The sequence below is a fragment of the Nipponia nippon genome, unplaced genomic scaffold (assembly GCF_047370975.1).
Source record: "Nipponia nippon isolate SJK-2023a ecotype South Korea unplaced genomic scaffold, ASM4737097v1 scaffold_2, whole genome shotgun sequence".
Classification (NCBI taxonomy): Eukaryota; Metazoa; Chordata; class Aves; order Pelecaniformes; family Threskiornithidae; genus Nipponia; species Nipponia nippon.
Window position 1 is genome coordinate 48,377,199 of NW_028262336.1, and position 24,167 is coordinate 48,401,365.

The 24,167-nt window shown below is 43.2% G+C and overlaps 1 protein-coding gene across 4 annotated transcripts in view; it reads left to right on the forward strand.

Moving 5' to 3' along the window:
- Positions 1–15,677: 15,677 nt before the first annotated feature.
- The window catches only part of AP1S2 (adaptor related protein complex 1 subunit sigma 2), a 32,108-nt gene continuing 23,618 nt past the window's right edge, over positions 15,678–24,167 (forward strand). For 2 of the 4 annotated variants that reach the window (XM_087756066.1, XM_087756068.1), the window contains exons 1-2: positions 15,678–15,973; positions 17,380–17,558. In XM_087756066.1, coding sequence (XP_087612192.1) covers positions 15,692–15,973; positions 17,380–17,558 — 461 coding nt within the window. In that variant the 5' untranslated portion in view covers positions 15,678–15,691. The remainder of the gene's footprint in view (positions 15,974–17,379; positions 17,559–24,167) is intronic. The other 2 variants (XM_087756069.1, XM_087756065.1) reach the window with 2 other exon arrangements.

Here is a 24,167-nt window from a genome sequence, read left to right on the forward strand (position 1 = left end):
GAGAAAAGCCCACCTGGAATGCCACTGTGCTGGCAGAGCTCCCCAAAACTGAACACTACTCAGGCAGAGATGACTGCTTTGCCTACATACAAAGAGTCTGAGCTTCCCAAGTCAGAGAGGGCGCAAGACTGACCCAGATTTGAGATCTTTCCACATAGTCTTGGGACCAGCTCCTTCATTTACTAATACCTGAGAGCTGGGACTTCACAACAAAACTGTTTAGTTTAAATCTGGGAGCGCACTTGAGTTCTGGTACCTGAAGAACCAACTATGAACTGGCCCTTCTCCTTCACTCTGGTTCCCACAGGCAGAATGACCAGATGAGAGCTGCAGTGTATCTGCAGGTAAATACAGGTGCAGCTTCAGCTTAAACAGCTTAAGCTGCAGGTTTTCCCAGAGTTTCAATAATATGAGTACATCCTAAAGAACACGTGACATATGTAGCGTATAATACATGCAGACTTCTCAGATTCCAAAATGAGTGGATCTTCGCTAAGGTTATGCAAACAGTACAAAGAGATAGATTAAATAATAAATGCAATATGTACTTCCCTCACTTAGTATTCCTTCAAGTCGGAACGGGATCATCTAAGATATTCACACAAGTCCCATAGCTCCCTTTCTGACCATTATGCTTCTTTTGCCACTGAAGGTCAGCGTACCTGACGTGGCAAGTCCTGTGGTTAAAAGATGTTCCCATTCATCATCCCTCCTACCAAAAGAGCCCTCCTGACTCTCTTTCTCCCTTTATCCCAAAACTCCTCACATGGCTCCATATGGTACAATCTGCTTGAGAGCTGTGACTGGCACACAGTGAATACTATGTCCAGTGAGACCTCCCAGGGTCCAATGTAGTCACGATACCCAAGCCTCACCATGAATCAGAGTTAATTCAGATTTGCCAGTCATCATAGGGAAAGGAAGCTGTACAATGCACAGTCAGTATAACCTTGGTAACGCTGCCTTTGTAGCTCCAGGTTTTATACTGGTATCACAAAATTACTGTCACAGATTACGGTGAAAATCTTGGAAGTCACAGGTGAGGACCATCTTTCCTACCTACCTACAGCTACAACCTCCAACAGCCTGCCAACAAATACTTATTTAATGGGTCTCCTTTTTTTCATCTAAAAAGCCAACCTCCAGACACATTTTCCCTTGCAGATGTTTTATCTATACACTTATTTCTACAAAGAGCTTGTACTTTTCCTTCCTTATGCATCTATTCATTTGTGGTATAAGCCTTGCAAAGGTTTTAATATTTGTTCTGTTTTTACATGGTCCATAAGCACATTATTGTGACACAAAATAAATGTTTCAGTTCAGAATGTATATAGCCTAGGGACAGATCACAGACACAGATGTGCCTCAGAAATACGCCAGAGACTGGTAACATTCACTATTTGGTTAGCAAGAAAATTTTCTGCTTACAGTAGATCATTCCCACCTTGGCTGCAAAATTTATTTGAAGAATGGGATTTAGGAGAGAGTACAAATGCTATGGTTCAGGAACAAAGAACAAATTTAAGCCTTGAACATTCTTCTGGTTCCATGACGAGTGAATCTAACCAATTAGTAAAATCAGTAACATCTCTTCAAAATGATGTTAAGGAATTCTTACGAAATGAATATTGGTGGCATCATGGTACACAGCATACACACGGCACATCTGCAAGATCAACTGGCCTATAATCTTCTCTTTTGCCTGTGAAACAGGGAAAGGTAGCATCACAGTGCCAATGAAAGAAATAATACTCTGATGTTGCCATTTCTAGGTCATGTCCACCACATACCACTAAGGAGATACAACAGTGTCAAAAGACCACTTTAGATGGAAATTAAGAGAACTTCCCTCTGTTTCACTTCCATCTGCCCCTACTACAACTTGATGTCTGTGTTCAGAATGCAGTTTTCAATCCAAGGTGCAGGCGCTGCTCCAAAGCGGTAGTGAGGATGTCCTGTGTGGTGCTCAAAGGATGGGAGCGGTGACAGCAAACTATGCAAACTTCTGCACTCACCCACGCAAAACCAGCTGGGGTCCAGCTGGACAACACTGGATACAGATGGAGGGATCAGACCATGAAGCCCAGCGCTCTTATTCCTGAACGCGAGGTATGAAGACATTTAAATGAACCCCTGATTTAGCTTATAAGCATCCAGACTGTAGTTGCACAGTGCCCAGCACACTGGGCTTTGGAAGCTCTAGGGATCAGAAAATAATAATATTTGTTTTCTAGATAGGATTTAAATAAGCACTATAGAACTATTTCAGCAAATAAATAAATATGCATTAATATGCCGGATAGCTTCCTCTACTTTAAATTAAAATGACCTAATAAAAATATCCAAATGTTTCAGTCAACTCACATTTTTATCTGTGTGACTTAGAAGAGGATTATCATGTGGCCATATTATTTACGTATTTTTCAGGCACGATTAAGAAAACATAGTGATTGGAACAGTATCCCAATTGGGACAGATAACATTTATGTGATACGTGGGCTGATTGGCGATTTAAAAGTGCTGTTTGTTATGCTACAGCCAGTTATGAAACAAATGATCTGGCTCCAACATAAACTGTTAAACTGAAAACATGCCAGAGGGAGACAGCTGTCAGTACATTAAAAAGTCATTTTCTCAGACAACAAAGACTTAAACCAATCATTTTATAAACATATTTCTTTGCCCAACCAGATTTCCATAATTCTAATGGTTCGTCTGCTGCATGGAGAAATAAAGTAAGTTTTTGCTCATATGATTTGTCAGGAATTTCTACTTGGGAAGAACAGATGGTGCTAAAAAATTGAACAAGGATAACAGCATTATCAGGCTTTCAACTACAAAATCCATTCTTTCTACACACGTTTAAAATGGAAGCAATGCATACCACAAACCTTTGACCGCAGCCAATCCACAGTTCGCATTTAAATGACACCGTTCCCAGTGTCAAGGATCACGTTTTGGAATAATTTTCTCCAGATTTGTGACAAAGGCTTTGGATTATAAATTACAGACATGGCCAAACTTGCCAGTGGTGTAAACTCGTACATCTCAGTTAAATCGGTGGATGTAGGGATTTATACAGCACAAGGATGCAAAGTCACACTTTCCAAACAATCTATGCCATGTTTCATGCTGACCCAGGTGACTGCCTGGACAGGTCTTAGGGAGTTCGCCCTCCAGACAAAGCTCAGAGCACTGTGTTTTCCCCAAAATCATTTTGTACTTTTGTAGCATCATCCAAACAACTATTCCTAGATCCCCCACTGTCTTAATTCCTCTTCTGAAAGATCATCTCTGCAACCCTCAGCCACCTAGAGAAACCAGAGATCCCGAATTACTCTGTCCTTCTGCACCTGCATATTCAATAGCCCAGAAAGTAAACATAGCACTCAAGTGTCAAAGCCTGAAATCCCAGTCCTCTCACTTCAGAAAATAAAATAAATTTCAGCACCAAGGTAGTCCATTACCTGGCCTGCTGTGAGTTAGAATACCAAGAATCATGAGTACTGAGAGGACAAGAAATCTCAAGTTCACTAATTCAAGCCAGGGAATTTATGAGCAGGGAATGGGGTGGCTTTACAACCCTGTTAACGTCTGTGCTGGCATGGATAATTTTGAGCTGACAAGCTATTGCTGGATAAAATATATTCATTTACTTTGCCTTTCACTCTTGTTCAGCGAGCCAGGTCTTGACAGTGATACTTTCTCTGGTTTTATGTGAAACTTCTTTTACCTGTTACTTTTCTTAAAGGCACAGTTCCTGGTGTTGTTTTGTAGAAATTATTTTTCTTTTCTTCTTCTTCTTGCTTGTTATTCTTCCCTTTTCCCCTTCCCTTCTCTCCCTTCTTCTTCCCCTCCCTTTCTCCTTTCCTTCCTTTCTTCTGTCCTTCCCTCCCCTCTTCCCTCCTTCCTTCCTGCACCTAAAATCTTAGCCTGCTGTAGAGAGAACAATGAAAAATGAGCTGTATGGATGCTAAAGACCCGGAAGCCAAACAGCAAAGAAAACCTTCCAATGTATTTATTTCTAAATTGCATAATTTGGGGCCAGGCTTCCATGGGCTTTGAAAACATAGAACTGATAATAAGGTCACCCACTAGGATTTAAAACCAGGGCTGTCTCTACAGCACAGTATTGAGAGTGGCAGGTGGCAGCCATGCACAGATACAATCTGTTAAAGCAATAATAATGATTACTACTCAGCGCTCCTCTCCAGAAGCAGCACCACTAATGAAAATGTGATCTGCTGTAACCTAAATATGTCATTACCAGAAACTTCTAAGACAAGTCTAACGGTACCAGTTGCATACACCACCGGCAAGGCCCACAGCTTCTGCTTCCTGAGAGATGGCGGGGCGCTGGCTCCACTCTGCAGCACGGCGGGATAAGAACAACCACATACATCTGCCTGCCTGGCGTCTGGCAAATCTGCCTTTTTCTCAGAGATGGACCCCGCACGTCTGGCTCTGTCTGGCTCTGGGGGCGTCTGCCCGGCACGGGTGGCAGGGCGGCTGTGCCTGCGCCCAGGAATCAGGAGCGCCCCAAGCCCCAAAGCTCGCCCCGAGCCCCAGCCAGGCACGGCCCCATCCTTCCCTGGCGTCCCTTCCCTGTCCAGGTGCTGTTCACCCCAGCAGAGCGGGATGATTCAGCACTTGGTGGAAGGCAAGCGTAGATGCTGCCAAAGTCTCCTCCAGTGTGGTGATGTCTAAACTGGAGAGTTATTCAGGGCTCTCAGCCAGTTTTCAGCCTGCACCCATCCATCATCCACTCCTCAGCCTGGTGATTTCAGTCTGGCGCTGCTTTAAGGCCCAAAACTGATGTAGCGCCCGTCTGTTTCTAGGACTGGGCGGATCTGCAGTGAGAATACAGGCGAGCCTGAGCGCTGGTGGCCCTTCATCCCTGTCCCCCAGCCCCGTCACCCCTGGCTGCACCAGGGTTCCTGTGGGCAGCACAAGGGCAGATCCCGGCACAGCAAGAGCCAGCGGCCCCGTGCTCCACTGCACACAGTGGGTACGGAAACAACGACAGGAGCATCAGTCACGCTGTGGCATGGAAATGCTCCCACGCTGGGCTAACGGGTAAGCACAGAGCTGCTCCCCTCTGAGGGAGGACCTCAGCAAAATGTATAGCGGGCACGTACCCTGCAAGCATTCGATATAAACATGCACATCCTGGTCTTAAAACTTGCTGTGCAACGTGTCAAGTTACACAGAAAGAATCTTTTAAATGCACACCACTCCTAATTAAGGAGATACTCATAAAAGTTGTTTTGAGCGTTTACTACATATATATGAAAGACAAGAAAGGAATTTTTTTTTTCAGCTTCTTCGTATTCATAGAATCATAGAATCATAGAATCGTCAAGGTTGGAAAAGACCCTTAAGATCATCGAGTCCAACTGTTAACCTATCACTGCCAACTCCATCTATACCATGTCTTCAAGCACCACATCTATCCGTTCTTTAAATACCTCTAGGGATGGAGACTCAACCACTTCCCTGGGCAGCCTGTTCCAATGCTTGACCACCCTCTCGGTGAAGAAGTTTTTCTTAATGTCTAACCTAAACCTCCCCTGACGCAGCTTGAGGCCGTTTCCTCTCGTTCTATCACTTGTTACTAGGGAGAAGAGACCGACCCCCACCTCGCTACAACCTCCTTTCAGGTAGTTGTAGAGAGCAATAAGGTCTCCCCTCAGCCTCCTCTTCTCCAGACTAAACAACCCCAGTTCCCTCAGCTGCTCCTCATAAGACTTGTGCTCTAGGCCCTTCACCAATTTCGTTGCCCTCCTCTGGACACGCTCCAGCACCTCAATGTCCTTCTTGTAATCAATTAAATCAGCATAAACTACACCTATTTCCAGTTCAGACTCCACCTGGTTTTATGATGTTGCATTGCCACTGTACACAGAATTTTCCCAGCAAGGAACAAATGAGTGCAGTCAGTACCCCTTTCAATTTGCAGGTGTACAGTCAGCAATCCTTTCTCAGACACAAACGCGCGCACACACGTGGACACACACACTGGGCTCTTGCTGAATGGAGGTTTCTGATGCCCGGCAGGCTGTGAGGCCAAGTCGGACAGTGACACAATGGTGGTGATACCCCCTTTTCTGGGCCATCTACAGTGACGTTCTCCTCAACAAGTCACTACCCTGTTCCTTGCCACTTGCTCAACCAGGAGCAGGAAAGTCAGCTTCATGGTAAATATTTACAACACAAGCATTCATGTTTCCATTTTTAAATCACTGTTTGCTCATTATATTGCCCATCCCTTTTATGGTGATATAATTGATGTTTTCTTCTATCTCCACTTCGGTATCACAAGTAGTTCCATCCAGCTGCCTATGAAGACATAACCTTTCTTCTTCAATTTGTCAGTGAATAAGGTATCCAAGAGAGAGGAGCCCCGCTGAATTAAACTGTTTCAGTAGGAGGTATACAAAAACTGTATATCCTGTATGACAACTCTAGATGTGATATTCTTAGGTGTGAGCCTTTTTTGGGGGGGAAATTCAGCTGACACCCCCGATTTGTATTTATTTTCTTTAGACAGTATTTTTTAACCGATATGTATTATAGGCATCCATTTGACTAGCCACCTTCAGTTATCAGTCATCACCTCATCTAAGCCAGCTTGTGTGTTGCGTGAAAATAAAAGGGTAACGTGGGAAAAAGCAGACTAGTTTATGCTCTCTTAAAAAAAGAGTTGTGAGATAAATTATGCCTATCTAGTAGCTCAGGTAGTGTCTACACCTGTAGCCTCTACAAGTTTTAATAACCAAGGTACACTCTGTACTCAGGAGAGGAAGAAATCTTCTGAAAATGATCTTTTGTGCACAGAACTATCACTCAAAGCAGGCATCCATGATGGAGAAACTACTGATCTTTCATTTTGGACAACCATGCTGCTTCCCTGGTTTTGCACTTGCATCTATTTCCTTTTTTAGCTACTTAGCTGTGTGATGAACTGTAATGGGAGTTGTTCTGGGTAACGCAAGTAAGAGTGGGCTAAAGAAGGCGAGCTGCTACATAAGTTGTGCTGTTTGTTACAGCTTTTAAGTTGCTTAAACAGCCATACTGATGAACTGTTGGTAACCATCTGCTACCAACATTTGTAAATAAATATAAACCAACCTAAATATTCCCTGGCTTGTTGCTCTGTTTCAGGCATGGGTCTCTTGGTTTTGGTTTTTGGTGTGGTTTTTTTTTTTTTGTTTTTTTTTTTTTTAAGTCTATACATAGTTTATGCACAGACTTAATTTCTTCTGACTGTTTAGCTGCCTGGGGGTGATTTCACTACGCCGTTCTTTGCTACCCCTCAATGTAAATTACTCATGACTGAACAGAGAGGAAGGACGCCTAATTCTGATTATTCAGTGGCAAAGCAAGCTGTAAAACTGTAATTTCTTCATGGCAGACTGGGAAGAGAGATTAATTATAAGCTTTCTTTACATGAGTTCCTTTTGCAAACCTGAGCAAGCGGGACAAACCTGTTCTACTTACAGAAGGAAAAGATTTCACAGAATTTAGGAGCCTGGCCCAAAACTCAGCTGTGTTTGACTGTATAGAAAGAGCCAGAATTTTGAAAGTTTGAATCTTTAGTTTTAGCCTTACATCAGGGCCGACCGTATTATACACAGCAGCTCTGGAACAGTACTCATTTCAGTGCATCCTCTCCCATGCATACTTCCTCTCTGACTTGCGATCATGCAATCTCTCTTTTGTTTCCACAACAGTTGCTTACTGGGAAAAATAATATTATGAAAACTGTACTAGAAATCAGCTATTGGGTACTTCTTCAAGCATCTACCACAATAAATGTTACTTGTTGACTGTTGCTATCATTTTGCACCATAGTGCCCCAGGGAAATAAAAGCTGCTCACTCTCAGATCTGATTTCTTTTCTGACAGCTTTGTCTCTCTGCAACAAACAGTGCCGCTAAGTTAAGAGTGCTCAGAGGGCAACGCACGTTTTGGAGAAAGCATTTAAAAAATTAGGACAAAATGAAAGGACTTCTTGACAGACAGATTTTCCTATTAGAGTGTTACTTTCTGACAACTGGTAGTTCAGTTTTACAACATGATTTTACAACCCCTCCAACACATCAATTGCTGTGCACATTTTAGACATCTTTTTTTTGTTTGTTGATGCTCTGCATTGAGTTATTATCTCTTATTGAGCATGACTTCTAAATAGTTTGCTGAGCTGTAATACAGTAGAAACGTGTCTTGATTATTTTTTTTAAAAAAGTTTAAATATTCCTTTCCCACTAGAGAGCTAGATCAAATATGAGCATAGCTGTATTATTTTGCACAAACCAATGATCTTTTTTGCTTCCAGATGACTGCAATGCTTATGAAACCTGCCAGAATGTATTAAAATCATTCATGAATTTGTAATAAGGGCCTTAGGTTCCGCACAGCAAGTATTTTGCATTGCCAAAGGATTCATCCTTGTTAATAGCACACTCTGCAGTTTTGAAACACTGGCCTTTCAGACTTGAGCAAATAGCTGAATCTCCTTTTGGCTTTCTTCTGCTAATGACCCATTGGAATAGGGCAGAATCCTAAAGTCATAGAGTAAATGGGGTATTCTTACTGGGACAGGCTTCTAACTGTATTTGATATGCTACTGTATAGATGGAAATAAAAAGTGAGGCTTGCAACTGAGGAACAAAGTGTTCAAGGAAAATGGAAGAGCTACTCGGTTCTCTTGCAGTGATTTCTAACAAATATTAAGATTGGTATTGGGGGGGGGGAGGGAGAGAGAGAGAAAGTACTAGAAGAAGCAGTAGAAAATGTATTAGAAAGAAAGGTATGTGAACGAAGAGAAGGAACAAACTAACAAAGTATCAAACAAGACAAAGGAAGTATCAAACAAGACAAAGAAAGTATCAAACAAAAGAACAAGTTCAGAGCCATAAAATACCCAAAGGCAACAAGACATTCATGAATTTGTGAAGGAGGGAACAAAATAGTGAGGCAAAGTATCCCAAACACCATCCCTTCCTATAGAGTATAAAAAACAAGTCCAAAATCAGTTCATTTGCCAATCAAGAAATCCAGAGGCACAATGAGGACTTAACAGACAGCATCCTTATCCTCCGTGTGATCACACACGTGATCTTGGCCAGACCATTTGAACACCCAAATTTGGGTGCTTCCAAGTATGTGGGTGTGAAAGTATACAGAGAGACAGGCAACTGTTTATAGACATTTTGTTTATAAAACCACATTCCCCTTCCATAAGATCTCATGGTGAGCTCTATCACACTCATTTCCTATGCTCTTTAGTTCTTCAAAAGCCTTCAAAACCTAGAGATCCCAAGTACACACTCTTCCAACTGATGCACACATCCCCCTGGCAAAGATGTTTGCTGTAATTGCTATTTAGCAGCTTCAAGGTAGGACGAGGGTGGCACTGCAAAGATAGGCTTTACAATGTAATGGCAACAGCTTGAATGGGTCTAGACAGCTTGAATGATAAAATTTTGAATGGATAAAATTTTCTCACATGCAGACACAGCCAGTACAAAAATCTACGCATCATTTAAATTCTTCTTGAGCCTTTAAAATTTGGGAGTAAATGGTTTACAGAGCTTTGGCTGCCCCAGTTTCATCCTCGTTAAACACTTCAGCCAAAAAGAAAATGACAATAAACAAAGGCCTTACAGACTGCATCATCCCTTTATGGTAGTGGCAAGAATGAGGCAGATCATGTAATATATTTTCTTTAAAACGACAGAGGAAGTTGTACTGAGTTTTCCAGAAAGATCTGAAATGAAAGCTTAGTGTAATACTGTAGGATCACTGTGGAAGCTTGGGAGATTTAGGAGTCTGATTATAACACAGAACATTTTAGTTTTAGGTTACCATTTCAGATTCAGACCAGTTTCCAAGTTTCCATGAAAATTTTCTATCTGCTGAAAATTAGGACACATTCTATGCAAGTCTGTATCTTCTGTCCTGGTTACACAAAGCAACGTGCCAATCTGGGAAAGTCAGAAGTTGGAAATCGGATTATCTTCTTGGTGCAAAAGACGGTACCTTCTGAGCTATATTAGATCAGGCTCCACACACAGCTGTATCAAGAGGCCTTACACGACCATCAGTTGGGCATGTCTCGTAGCAAGGACAGAAGACGACATATATGCCTAAATGAGGACTTCCGTGGATTTAGGGTGACCAAACTGTGTTCCACAAAACCTATGCACTGTCTTACCCTGAACGTGTCTGACTTAACAGGCGTCCTATCCAGAATTGTGCTCTGGTATATTAAAAAAATTCCTCCTCCCAGGCAAAATTGAGCAGCTCTGCACAAGCCTGTCCAAATACTTCTTCATCTGAGGGGATGGATCCAGTAAGTACGTACTGCTTAACCGGCAGCATCAGCCACTTTACAAACCATAGTGGCAGCTCCTGCTTTCTTAGGAGTGCCAGACGATGAGCAAGATGTATGTGAGATGCTTTATTAGACAACTCCCTAAAGTACTGACACATTCTCAGAAATCCCAGCCTTCTCTCTTTCCTTTCCTCTCTCCCCCTTCCTCCCAGCAACTGCCTTGTGAGGCTGAAAAGCCAGGTTTCCTCACACACTTCCTTCAGAAACCATTCAATTCCTTGCCACACTGTGGCACAATTTGTAGCGGTGGACCAGAAAGGAGCACTAAGAGTCGTGACAATTTCTTCATAAATGTCTGCATAGCCGTTCATTTCTTCAGTTCTGGGGCCTCTGAGCACTATTCCAACATAAACATTGAAAAACAAAAGATAAGAACATCACCTAAGTAAAAAAAGAGAGAAATCTGCTGCTCACTAGCACAACATACACAATGCTACCAGCTGGCTTGTGCGCGTCTTATTCAAATGGCTGCTGCGCCCTGCACAGGCTCAGGCTAATGACCATGGTAAGTAAGAGCAAGCCCTCGCTGACTGGCAACTACCGCATTCCCTTGCCTCATTTCTGCATATTCAGATACTTTCAAAAGCAGGTTTTTATTTTCCAAAGCAAATTACATGTGTAAGCCATGGTTTCCGTTCTGTAATTCTCATAACCAGGCTGGAAGACCACGTTTCAGCTTCAAACTATTCTTTCAGCTCCAAAAATTCAACTTCAAGGATGAACATCCATGATGCTCATTTTGTACCTGTGCCTATCACACATGTGGCCTGACATCCATGTTCCTGAGGGAGAGCCATACATGACTGTTAGAAACCAACCGTATTTAAAAGAATTTCAATGTCCAGAAGTCTCTCACATGCAAACCTGTAACATCTACACAGAAAAGACAGGTGGGTAAGGATTCCAGGCATGATCTGATGATTTACCAGCATCTAGCAATCAGGCTACTAGATTGCACTAAATAGTATTTCATCAAGAGAGAGAGCTCCACATAAAAAAAGGAGCACAGCAATGAAAACTGTCATTTACAGTCTCATGTATACTTACTTTGGCTCCACTGAGATTAAGTGTTCTGCATGAATCATAGTGGTACACTGATAGTTTGGCCAACGCTCAGACAGTACATCAGGGAAGAGAACTGCATATAATAATGCAACATCCTGTTTGGAGGCTCAAGAGGCAAAAATCTAGCAGTAATCACTTCCAAGGCTAGTAACTCAGTTCTTACTGCCTTCATAATGACTCCACGGTTATTCAGTCAATGAAAATGGAGTCTGATATTGAGCATGAAGAAGATAAATTAACAATAAAATGAGTCTCACTCATATATCCACCACTTACTTTACTAGTAGAGACCTGCAAAGATACAGTATGCACTTTTAAAGTATGTTGCCCTCCTCTTCAAGGTGCTGAGATGGTTGAAAGGGAGGCTGGAGCCAAGACTTTCTTTACTAAATACTAGGTTGCTTTCCTGAAAGAAGAAAAAAAAAAAAAAAGCTATTAAAATTTAATAAACAAATTTTCGATTGGAATTAATAAATAGTTCATGTTATAAAGGCCTTTTGGTTTACCGATCATTTTGGCTAACAATGAAAACATAACAAAATTCTTCTAGGGGCTTCAGATTTGACACTAACACCATGCATGAAGTGCCAAATGCCAGGATGTTGACCTTATTAATTTTGGTGTAAGACCCAATATTCCAGACAAATCTACTATGTTCTAATTAATTAATAAAAAAACCCAACCAACCAAACAAAACCCCCCAAGCAACCAATCAAACAAAAAACCTCAAGAATTGACATAAACCATACCAGGGAAACCCAAGCAAATTTAATCTTATTTGATGTAAGCTTCCTTCCTCCCACCCTGCCTCTCTCCCCAGCTCCAGGCAGTTCTCTTCTGTGTCTCAAGTCATGCTGGAAATAACCTAGAGAGCAAACTCTTGGCTGGGGACCCTGAATGTCTTACAGTCAATATATCCCCTGAAGACTTGCCTTACATCTAAAATGGAATACCAAGGATTTTACAACTACAGCAGTTGAAAAATCCATCCCTAATAAACCAGGGGGTTATCATTCATGGCTTAGAAACCAAAATCCGGAGCTCATTCTTTAAAATCCATCATGTTAAAGCTGGTTATAAGACAATAAACAAAGGCTAATGAACAGAAGACTCACTGTGTCATGTCTAAAATTAGACTACGTGACGTTTGCTTTGTCACTAGTTTGTGGACTACTCAAAGGCTATTGCATTATTGTTTTAAGTATCATATGTATCTTTATCAATTTGATAATTACAGCTAGTTCAGTATATTGCTAGTTCAGTGGGTAGGTGACAGGGTAATTTCTTACAGGAACAAACAATGGAGTCCGTATAAAGAAGTGCAATTAGTACAAATTGCAACACTGAAAAAAAATGCAAACAGCAAGTCCTCTGAAGCTCCTGAAAGAAACAGCACAAACAGAAGGGACCGCATTACCTCTGTTTCTCACCGCCCTTCCAACACAGGTACTCAATCCTGAAACCGACTCACTCGGTTATTGTATCCTCACCTGTACAGCCAAAAGCAGCCTTGCTGGCAATGCCCTGTGTGAGACACAGCAAAATGCCAGCACAGGAAAAGCAATGGGAACACGGAGCTGAGAATGGGAAGAGGGGGTGGGGGAAGTCGGGATTTAGATCATCTGAAACTGCCATGGAATTGCACCTTAAACTGCTTAAAATAAGCAGGGTCATTTTGAGAGAAATGAGTTAAGGAATGATCATATGAGTGGCAGTCCGGGCAGGCTTGAGAAAAAAGCATCCTCCGGCTGGAACAGTGATGAGGAGGCAGGACAGGCTGAGGAAGACAGAAAGCTTCAGCTGAGCTAGACCTGGCTAGACACAGTGCCCACCGTGCCTGACGCATCACTGGTCTCACATGCCTTATCATACCACCTAAAACAGCATATCACAGAGTGATTCTGAGCAGGAGGACATGTAATTAAGAAACTCCAGGTTAAAGTCAGAAGAAATCCAGCCAAGTAACAGAGGGGAGGGAGAAAAACAGCAGAACAATTGCCCTTGTATCACTGGATAAAACCATAAACTGAAACTGAGCAGGAAATCTGACAAAAAATTAAAACAAAGATACAGGATCAAAAAAAAGAAACGGCAGAGCTTTGAGACTTTGTCTTTACGCCACCAAAATACATACATTTCTTGAACCATCTGGGTAGTTCATCTGATTGCAATCAAGTAAGCGTTTGTAGAATGTGTGGTTTGATCCATATGCAGAAATATTTCACTGAGCTGGGAAGTGACAAATCATAATACAGGTCTGGTGCGACTCCTTCAGAAATTAATTTCTGAGCTCCCATTACCATAATGATGCTAATATACTGGAAGTAGCTCAGATGAAGAGAAATAAAAGTTGGTTGCTGGCTTAAATAATGATTTAGAAGATGCAGAAGCACCTGCAGTGTGCATGCACTCATAACGGAGAACTCATGGGATATATGATGCTAAACTCAAGAATAGCAAAGTGCAGATTGGGAAAGAGATCATTTGTGAAAGCTTTCTGAACAACAGGGTATTTTAGACCATGGGATAGCCTCACAAGAAACAAGCGAAGCTGCAATATGTGGCAACTACTGAGGATAAGATAATACACTGGCTTAAGGGAAGACTCTATGAAATAACAGATCCATACACATCTGTTTCTGTGCTTGATGAAAGGCAAGTTCAAATGAGAACAGGATGGCTGCTAAACAAACATTAAATATGACAGGAACAAGCCCCTACAACAGTAGTCCTCACTTTCCCTGTGACCTCTAATATTGTAATTGCCTTATCCATTCAGTTCGGTTTCGTGTGCGCCTCCTTGTCCTCTTGTCAAGTACAATAGCATTCCTTGAAACGCCAGAAAATTGGCTTTCCTTTCAGACCATCCACATTTTTACACAAAAGCATTTCCAGCACTGCTTTCTGCTGCCACAGCTGTTTTGTAGCCAAAAGAATAGGCTTTTTTTTTTTAAGTGTCAATAATAAAATGTAATAAAAGCATGACACATCCCAAAGCGCTCAGAGCTACTCCTAACGGGGAGCTACGGAGGGGAGCACCATCTTTTCCCCTTGTCCCGTCAATCACTGTGTTACACTGTTAAAGGATCAGCTGGTTGAAGTAATCTTTTCCGATTACCTCCACCTTTAATCATGGTCGGGGGGTGAGCATCGATGACGTAGAGAGCTCTAGGTCCTGAAAAGATTTTTTTATAAGGTGCTCCAACTTTGGCTCAAAGACACACGTCTCTAAATTTCTTTCAACTCAAATTTCACCACGTATTTTCAGCCTACCTCAATTAGAACAAAAAAACCCCAACACACCCAGAAAAAAACAAAATCAGCCAACGAAACAAAACGCCAAATCAAACTGTTCTGGCACAGAAAACCTATTTAGCCGCACACGAATAAAAAATATAAATGAAGTTGCGAAACACAGCACCGCTAAACACATGACGGCGGCTCATCCTGCGAATCTAATTACCTCTCGCAATCAAGGTGACTTTGGGGAAAAAAAACCCACAAACTTTCCGGGGAAGCGCGGTGCCGCCTGCCCCGGCCCGGCTCCCCGCACGCCGCGGCCAACGCCGAGCGCCCCCCCCCGCCCCAGGCGGGGCCGCGCCTCCTCACGGCGGGGAGCCTCCTCACGGGGCGCGGGGGGGGGAGGGGGGAAGGGGGGGAGCCTCCCGCCCAACGGCTCCCCGCCCAACGGCTCCCCGCCCCGCGCGCGCCCCTCTGCCTCCACCCCCCCTCCGCCCACGCGGGGCGCGCACGTGCTAGAGGGAAACACAGGGCGGCGCAGGCGCGGGGCGGCCGGAGGAGGAGTCTCAATCTCCGGGCGCCTGATTGACTGATGTCATTTCCCCAACTCCGTGCCTCGTCACCCATTGGCTGCTTGCGGACCGCTATCTGCATTGCGCTTCCTGGTTGGCTGTTGCCGCGCCGGCTGGTGCCCTATCTTAATTCGGGCCGCGCGGATTTAGGTTCTTTAACCCCGCCTCCTGACTCAGCCCCTCCCACAGCCGCCGCCAGCTCCTCCCTCGTCGCCTTTTCCTCCCTCTCATTGGTCAATGCCCTGCTTCGCTCCGCCCTCCCGCCGTCTCGCAGAGCTCCCCGATTGGGTGGCGGCGAGCTCCCTCAGGCCCCCTCCGTCTTCGCCGCACTGCGCATGCGCCCATCCCGCGCCTCATCCTCCCCGCCCCCCGCCGCGAGCCGGCGCGCTAATAAAGTTTTGTGCGGAGGGGAATGGGGGAAGCGGCGGCGGCCCCTGGCCACGCCCCCTTCTTGCCCCGCCCCCCGCCCGGGAGCGGCGTCCACGAGCCCGGCCCCGCCCCGCCCCGCCCTGCCCGAGCGAGGAGACGGGGGGTGGCCGTTGAGACGAGCGCGCGCGCGCTCTCGCGCCGGGCTCGAGCCGGCGGCATCTCCCCTCCCTTCCCCTCAGTCCCGCTCGGCAGCCGCGGCGGCAGCAGCAGCAGCAGCCCGGGAGCGGTGTCGCCTCCTCCTCCTGGTTCTTCCCCCCGGGGCACGGTGAGCACAGCCGCTTGGAGACGGGCTCGCCTCCCTCGCCGCGCTGGGACGCGGAGTCTGCCGTGGGGTGCGAGGGGACGCGGGGGGGTGTGCTCCCCGCCCCGGGCTGCGGGACCTCCTGCTCTCCAGCCCGCCCCGGGGAGCGGCCGCTAGCGGCCGAGGGAGGGGGCGGCCGGCGGCTCTCCCTCTCTCCCCCCCCGCCAGCACACAGAGACGCCGTGGCGAGCGGGGCGCAGCCCCGGCGGCAGCGCTTCCCCCCGCTCCGCACCCCGGGCTGGGACGGGCGGCGGCTGCCCCTCGCCCGGCGGAGGCGAGCAGGCGCTGCTCTCCCCTCACGGGTCGGGGCCGTGCGGCGCTTCTCGGGTCACCCGCCACCGCTCCCGCCTGGGGAGGAGCCGCGGCGGCTGCTCGGTGACGGCGGGGAGGGTCGCCCGGAGGCAGGGGAGCGCCGGGGGGGGCTGTGGTGGCGGTGCCGGCCGGAGGGGAGGGCAGGGCGGCGGCGGGCTCGGAGGGCTGCCCCCGCCGAGGGAGCGCCCCGGCACCGCCGGGCTTCCGAGCCGCTGCCGCCGCCTCTTGTCTGCGCTGGCGCTGGTCGGAGTTGTCACCCGGGACCAGGCTGGGCTTTCTTACCCTGTTTCATGTCTGTCATATTGCCTGGGAAACTTCCTCAGCCCAATGTAACTTTGAGCAAAAAGGGGGAGAAAAAAAAAAAAGAAAAAAAAGCCATTTCCTTTAATGTTTCAGCTGCTGGAAGACACAGCAGACAAGTTCCTCTTAAAATATAATTGCAACATCACTCCTTTAGAGGAAGCCAGACCTGGAACATAGGACCGCAGGGAAAGCACTTAATCTCTACTCCTTTTGTGTAATGTGAGAAAAGACTAGGCTTTTCTATGCCGTAGGACTCTCCATTGGGAGATTTAATGTCTTTTAAAGTATTCTGAGGCTTTTCAGAAAGATCTTAAGTGCAAATTGCTCCTGCTGTAAGGCTCTAATCCGATGAATTGAAAATGAGTTTGGGTATTTGAGGAGGCGGCTGTGCTGGGTTTTATTGTCGTTTTCTGTAGTAAACACAAATGCAACCTTACCAGTGCTGGACCTGGTTTGTCTGAAATTTGGGTGTATTCACTCAGTACCTGGTGGTTCTGACACACATTTCTGAAACTTGTGTATCCTTTCTACTATCTTTGCTTTGACTGACCTTGCTCAGTGGAATCCTTTGTAGTACTGGTACTTCCAAATCTTGTGTAACATCTGCCACCGCTATAGAAACAGATAATGTAGTTAGAGTTTTGGATGGCTATCTTGCTTCCTGTTTGGTTTTCCTCACAGAAATCTTTTTAGAACTAAGAGACTGAGATTAATCCTTTTTTTTTTTTTTTTTTCCCCTCCTTCCAATTCAACAGATGCAGTTTATGTTGCTTTTTAGTCGCCAGGGGAAACTGAGACTCCAGAAGTGGTATGTCCCATTATCTGACAAAGAAAAGAAGAAAATCACAAGGGAACTTGTTCAAACAGTATTAGCCCGCAAACCGAAAATGTGCAGCTTCCTGGAATGGAGAGACCTGAAGATTGTCTACAAAAGGTTGTTCTGTCTCACTAATCTTGTAATTGCCATACATCACAAACAGTGTAATAAGTAGCAAGAAAATAATGAAGGTTGATTGTTGTTGTTGTTGTTTTTTTTCCTTCCCTCTGCTGGTTATGGAGAAGACTGACTTTTCCCTTGAATCTAATTTGATAACCAAGTAGGAATCATTCATGTGTGGAAAATCACTCATGCGTTTATAAATGTGCTGAAGAAAAGAAATGAGGTTTCCTTCTACTTTCATAAGGAGTGGTGGTTCTTAGTTCTCTGTTTAGATTGACAATACATAAACGCATACAAATACGAAGCGTGTAAGATTTAATAGGTGATAAAGAAAAACTAAATTTTATAAACAGTGACTTGGGCAGTGACTTCATAAATTACTTGAAAATGTAACTTGCTTTTAAAGGCTCATAGAAATAATGAAGCCATTCTTTCAGAGTACCTAGTTTGTTTTTTTTGTTTGGTTTGTTTTTTGTTTGTTTGTTTTTTTGTTTTCCTGTGAATACAAAAAGGCATTTCTCCTAATTGAAGAAGTCATGGCTAGTTTTCTTTTGGTAGAAGTACTGTATAATTTTCTTTGCAGTAGTTTCATTTCTCAGTTGTTCCCTAACTTTTCTAGGAGTATTTGGCAAGTGTTTTTTAGCTTTGTGCTGATCTTTAGAATGTATTACAACATAGAGGTGTGAAAATAATTTTCGCCACAAATAGCAGTAATCCTCATCCTGATTTAGTAGGCTGCATCTCTTCCAGCTAAAGCTGGTGCTGCAAAACCTTGAGTTATCTCCTTTCCCTAGTTAGTTATAAACTTCAGAAGATTATGCATTCTTATTTCCTCTTTAAGATGGTAAATAATTTGCGCCCTATGGTAAATATTCTTGTATTCTTTCTGTAGGGAGGACAAAGAGAACTAGAGCTGAAATGAAGAGTTTGTAGCTCTTTTCCAGTGTACGTAATAGGTAGAATCAAAAAGGTTTAGATGTTTTAAGTCTGGGTTTCATATATACATTTGTGCATGTGACATCATGCATGTGAATGTTACCAGTCTATTTAATGCGTATAGTTCTTCAACACAAGGGGGAGGAACAATGCATAAGGCTGTGCTTAAAGAAAGCATACAGAGTTTTTTCTTCTGCCTCTTGATTTCCTAACAAAACTTCTTGTACATACCTGTAGACAAGCTTGCCCAAATGCTTTGTGTGCTTCCTTAAGGGATAATGCCTGCAAGTGCTCTTTCAGCTGGGCTTTTATGGGACTAGATTAGAAGAAAATTGGCAGGAGTAGGCCAGTCCATTTCCTTCCTCGCCCAGTCTTGAATGTCAGTAGCTGTTCTGGTGGTGAGTTGATTCTATGAAGCTGCTTTCCCTCCCTGTCTGTTTATTGCAGGTAACAACTACTTGTCATGTCTTTTTGTGTCTAGGGAACTGGTGGAAATTTGGGTATGACTGAGTTGCTGAAAGTTGTGGTGTTCGTGCATCTCAGTAGTGTGCTGTGGGTCCTGTGGTCAAGGAGAATGAAGAAATTTGCTGGGAGGTGTATCTAGACCATTTTGGGCTTGATATAGACTGCAGTCCATCTGCTAGACTACTGGTGTGCACAGCTGAGTGCAGTAGCTTATTTCACCGTCTGCAAACCAATCTGGCACAGTTGGCCTATGAAATCTTGCTTAAGATTAGCTTGTATCAAGCTAATGAATATCTCAAATCTTGTTTTGCCTTTGATTTTTTGGCGAGTTTTGTTAGGCTAAAACATCACCAGAAGGACTGGGTATAAGAGGTGATAGTTTAAATTCCTGTATCTGGTAACATGAAGAGCTTTTAGGTTTGTGGGACAGACTTTTTCCAATCATCACACCTTAATTAAAGTTTATGAATACCAACTAGTATGATTTCTTTGAAAAGGGAGGTCTGTTATAGCTCAAAAGGAGATAATCCCAAGAGGACAGCCATAATAGTCAAAGTCTAATACTTTCTGAAAGGTGGGTGGCTAAAAGAGAAACGTGCCTGCAGGAATGTTGTGTGGTTTGTGAAATTGCAAAAGGTCCTCCCAATTGCTCACAGACAAAAGGCTCCTGAGCATCTCTACTAAGATCTCTTTTTGTCTGTTCTATTACTGGGAATGATCTGAACCTCTTGGTACAAATGTTTTTCAATATAAGCTATAAAAGTATGTGTACAGTGCTATTGTACGTGTTGCATGTGCATATTGCTATTATGAGTCTTAAATTGTGGAAATTGATATGCTATTCTTCTTTCTAGAGTGTATTTACTGTCAACATGTAAGAGAGAATTGACCTAGATATTGTGACTCAAAGAATGGTTGGCATTATTAGAAGTATACTCAAGGGTCTCATTGATGTACCTTTTTGCAAGTACAGAATGAACTCAAATGCAAAATTGGTAAAGCCAGTAGTTTTTGCTGCCTTCTGATACTTAACATTTGTCAAGAAAGCTGGACTATTTTGATTAGCCTCCTTAGCTCTGTAGCATTTCATCCTTATAGGATGCTTTCTGAATGAAACTTCAAGAAAATAGAACTAAGTGTTTTACAATCCATCTGAATGTGTGACTAATTTTTATTTTCCTTGGTTTCATACATGGAGCGTTGATAATGGTTGCAAAATAGTCATTGCCTTCTTAATTTTCTTCTGTAGTGCTACAAAACACAGATGGAAAGGTGCCCTGCTTTTGACATGATTTGTGAATTGGGATGTATGTATTCTGTAGCTGGTTTAGAAGAGTTTTTAAGGCTGGTAGACATCAGAAGATTGAAAAAGGATGTTAGCTTCTAACTTCAAGAGACAAATAGAGATTTCAAGTGACTTGCTGGGGAAAAAAAAATTCAAATATGGGGAGCCAACAACAATTGTACTTTATGAAAATAGAGAGGGAGTCATCTGGAGACAGCCGATTAAAAACTTAGCAAACACAATTAATGATTGCTCTTCATGTTTTGGCATTTTAAAAACTAACTGTAGTGGTATTGGAGCACATAGGGTAGAAATTCATGCAGCTTTCCCCTTGTGGCAAAGAAATGTGTTAAATGTTAAAATTTCTAATTTTACTAGAAAAAGGAACTTAAGATGGGATGTGATTTTTTTTTTTTTTTCTTCGAAGATCTCTGCTGTTCACTGTTTTAGCTTTTGGCAGTATGAGTTATTTTCATTGTGTAGTATATTGCAGTCAAAATCAGAAATTGCAGAATAACTGATTTTTATGTAAATTTTACTTTGTTAGCATTTGGTTAACTGAGATCATGGGACTGGGTTATTGTTGATTGGTAATTTGATGAAGGATTGTGGCTTTGCCTTTATGTGCCAGTTTGGAACTGTATTTGCAGTATAAAGTTATAAAATTATTGTAGCTTGTGCTGCCCTTAATGTTGCGGTAGTCGTCTTTTACTTTAAGATAAAATAACCGTAATCATAGGTTATGTTAAAGACTTCTGCAAAAATGAGGTTTAAAACTTTTTTACCCTCCCCCCACTGAAAGAAACAATGAAAGAACCTATTCTGCAAATAGTGTGCCTCTTAGCTCAAAGTATTGTGAACCTTAGGTGCAGTCGTGTGGCTAGTGTTATGTGCCCAGCAGCTGACATGATCCCTGCCTGTTGTTACGTACATTTTAGCTGCCAGTTGTATCCGTTAAAAATGTTACTGTGGTGTTGATTAGGTGGCTCTGTAAAACTGACTGAATGCAATGATTATAGGGAATTAGGTACTTGGGTTTGATTTAATTTGAGCAGGTCCTCTTTGCACAGGATTCTAGCTCATGTGGCACTACTAGGACCTCAGCATCAAGAAGCAGCAGCAGCTTTTTCTTAGGGGATTACTAATACCAAGCTTTTGTTCATTTTTAAAACTGCTGGGGGATATAGCCTTACTGAAATGAGAAACTGTAAAAGAAATGCTTAATTTTGGTAGTGTTATTGTTGTTGACTTCTGTATCCTTGACTGAATAGTGACTAGATCTGCCTGTCCTAGAGTCTCAGAACTTCTTGTTTTATTAAAGAAATGTGTAAGTTTTGGACAAGAGAAAAATCTTGCCAAGCACAACTTTTTAGTGGTCCCGGTTTTCACTGGGTCAGCTATTGCCAAACTGCAGATTCGTGGGCTCCCTTAAGCACCTGTCTGCCTTCTTAAAGGCAGCTTGGCTGTCATTTGCAGTTGAGCTCTGCTCCTGCCCAAACTCTGTAAGCTTTACATATCTGCAGTTAGGATCTACGTGCAAAGTGACTTGGATGCTTACAGACATGTGGCTTGCTTGCAGCTTTACCTGGTGACAAACTTCCAGGGATGACTTCAAGCAGGTGTTCTCTCATCTAATAGGAGAACACCACTGAACTGGTAGGATTTGCAAGTGATGCTCTGCCTGCAGTGACCTGATCCCCCAGCAGAGTTACCGAACCTGGTTGCGAGCAGAGCAGTAGGGGAGAACCCTGCTGAAGCATTGCCTGCCAATTGTGAGGCTTCCCACTACTGAACTATTGCAACTGTTGAGGGGGAGGTTCATGAATTTGTTTCCTATCAGTAAAAAAACCCTTAGATCATCTATCTAAAGGCAGGAATTTGTGTAAGAATTTATACCTCCCATGTTTCCTTTTTGTTCTTTTATTCCATATTACATTTTGAGGTGATTTTTCCACGTTGGTTTTGGTCACTTTTCTGACAAGTGGAGGATGTTTATCATAAAATACTTCCCTAAATGTGTATGAGCAGCTGAGCTGGGTCTGAAGATTCTGCTAATAATGCCTACTGAGAAACTGTCCCCCTTCCCCCCCCCAATTGCAATAGGAATAAAAAGGGCAGAATGTTTCTTACAGACTGCACTACATTTGCTTTTCTGTGATGTGACATACTTTAGTATCAGATTTCCCTTTTCATCGGGTGCGTATGAAGGACAGGTTTCTGTCAGGCTCATTAGGAAGAAACAACGCTTCTGCAGAGCAGAAATCTCTTTCATCCGGAGTACAGTGATCTACTCATCTTTGTATGGGCACTCTCCACGTTAGCTTCTGCACTTGGCAAAGCCTCCAGTTTATCTGCTGTAGACTATATGTGGGCACTTTTTTTCTGAAGCCCTGGCCTGCAGAGAAAAAAAATTACAATAAACTTGCCTTTGAGGTTTTGGTCTGAAGAAAGGTACGCCTTTGTGTACACTCGTGTCGCTTGCAATGATGGCTGACTTGTTTGTACTCTTCCACTGTTTGCTGTGTAGGCTTACTGAATCTGCACTTGTTTTTTGTTAACTAGTGATCCATTAGTCATGGTTCCTACTTAAAAAATACTTTGAAAAATATTCTCTGCATTTAACGATAGATACCCAGGCCTCCATTTTGTGTTAAGATGCCCACTGAGTAGTTTTTGTTTCTTGGTATTCTTTCTCCAAAACTGCAGTTGAGAGAGCTTGAATGTGTAGTCTACTCACTAGCTGCCAAATAAGGTCTTTCAAAACTATGTTGTGTTTTCTCTTAAATGAAGACACTGAGAGCAGATCACTTTCTGGGAAAGTATTTTGTTAGGTAGTCTCCCTCTTCACCCTCTCTCCCCCTTTTTGTGGATATTTTCATAAAATAGTTCTGTGCATCAACAGAGACTCTTAAGTAGTAGGGAAGCACAAAAGGACTGTCCCATGTGGATAAATTTCAAATATTTGAGTCAAATTTGATTTGATAAGGTCTGCTGATATGTGATTCAACTTGTGTTTAAGCACTGTAAGGGAACAGTTTAACTACACTTCATCATAATCAGTGCTGCTCATTTGAATATGAAGAAAGCTTTGTTTAGATGGATTTGGCCTGAATGCTAGTAATTAGTGTAGATGTCAACTAATGTGCCAAAGCTCTTTTTTAGACCATAAAATACAATAACATGGAGTTTGACTTATAAATTCCTCAGTAGGCTTGAAAACCTGTTTTTTCTTTATAGTATCACTTTCCAATACTTATTTAAATAGCTTTGTCTAAAAGATGCCTTCTACAGATCAAATCTTGCAAGCCACTACAATGACTATAAATGTCCTTGAAAAATTAGTGAAGTACAGACACAACAGTGTAAAATCAAAAGAACTGTGCTCATATAGGACTTCTGATGAGCTGACAAGTCACCATAGTGAAGAGATGAAAGAGCAAGGGAATTAAAGTGTTAAGTGCTTCAGTGGTGGTGTCTTCCTCTCTTTCCCCCCCCTCACGTTTTGTGGTAGGACGGAAAGAAGTTGTAGGCAGTAGTTTTTTTATAATAGTTGGAAACTTTTGAATAGAAGTTATTCTAATTGGTTGTTCATGATGAAGCCATAGCAATTTGCCTCGGCTAGAGCAGAGTGGGGGAGACTTTCAGGTCATAAATGATGAGTGAGTGGTCATAAGTGATGAGTCACTAGGTGAGTGGCTGGGAGACAAATTTGAACATACTACAAAATACAGCATTTTTTTGCAGGACTTCTAGCCAAAAACCCTGACAGTTTCTTTGGGGGCTTACAAAGTCCCAACTGATAAAATATGCGTAATGTTTAAAAGGTGTATGCATTTCTGTGTATGGGAAACAAGTAGCACCTTAAACGTGGCATTCAGACCTGCATGACTTCTTTTCAATAGGGCTGGCTACTCAAA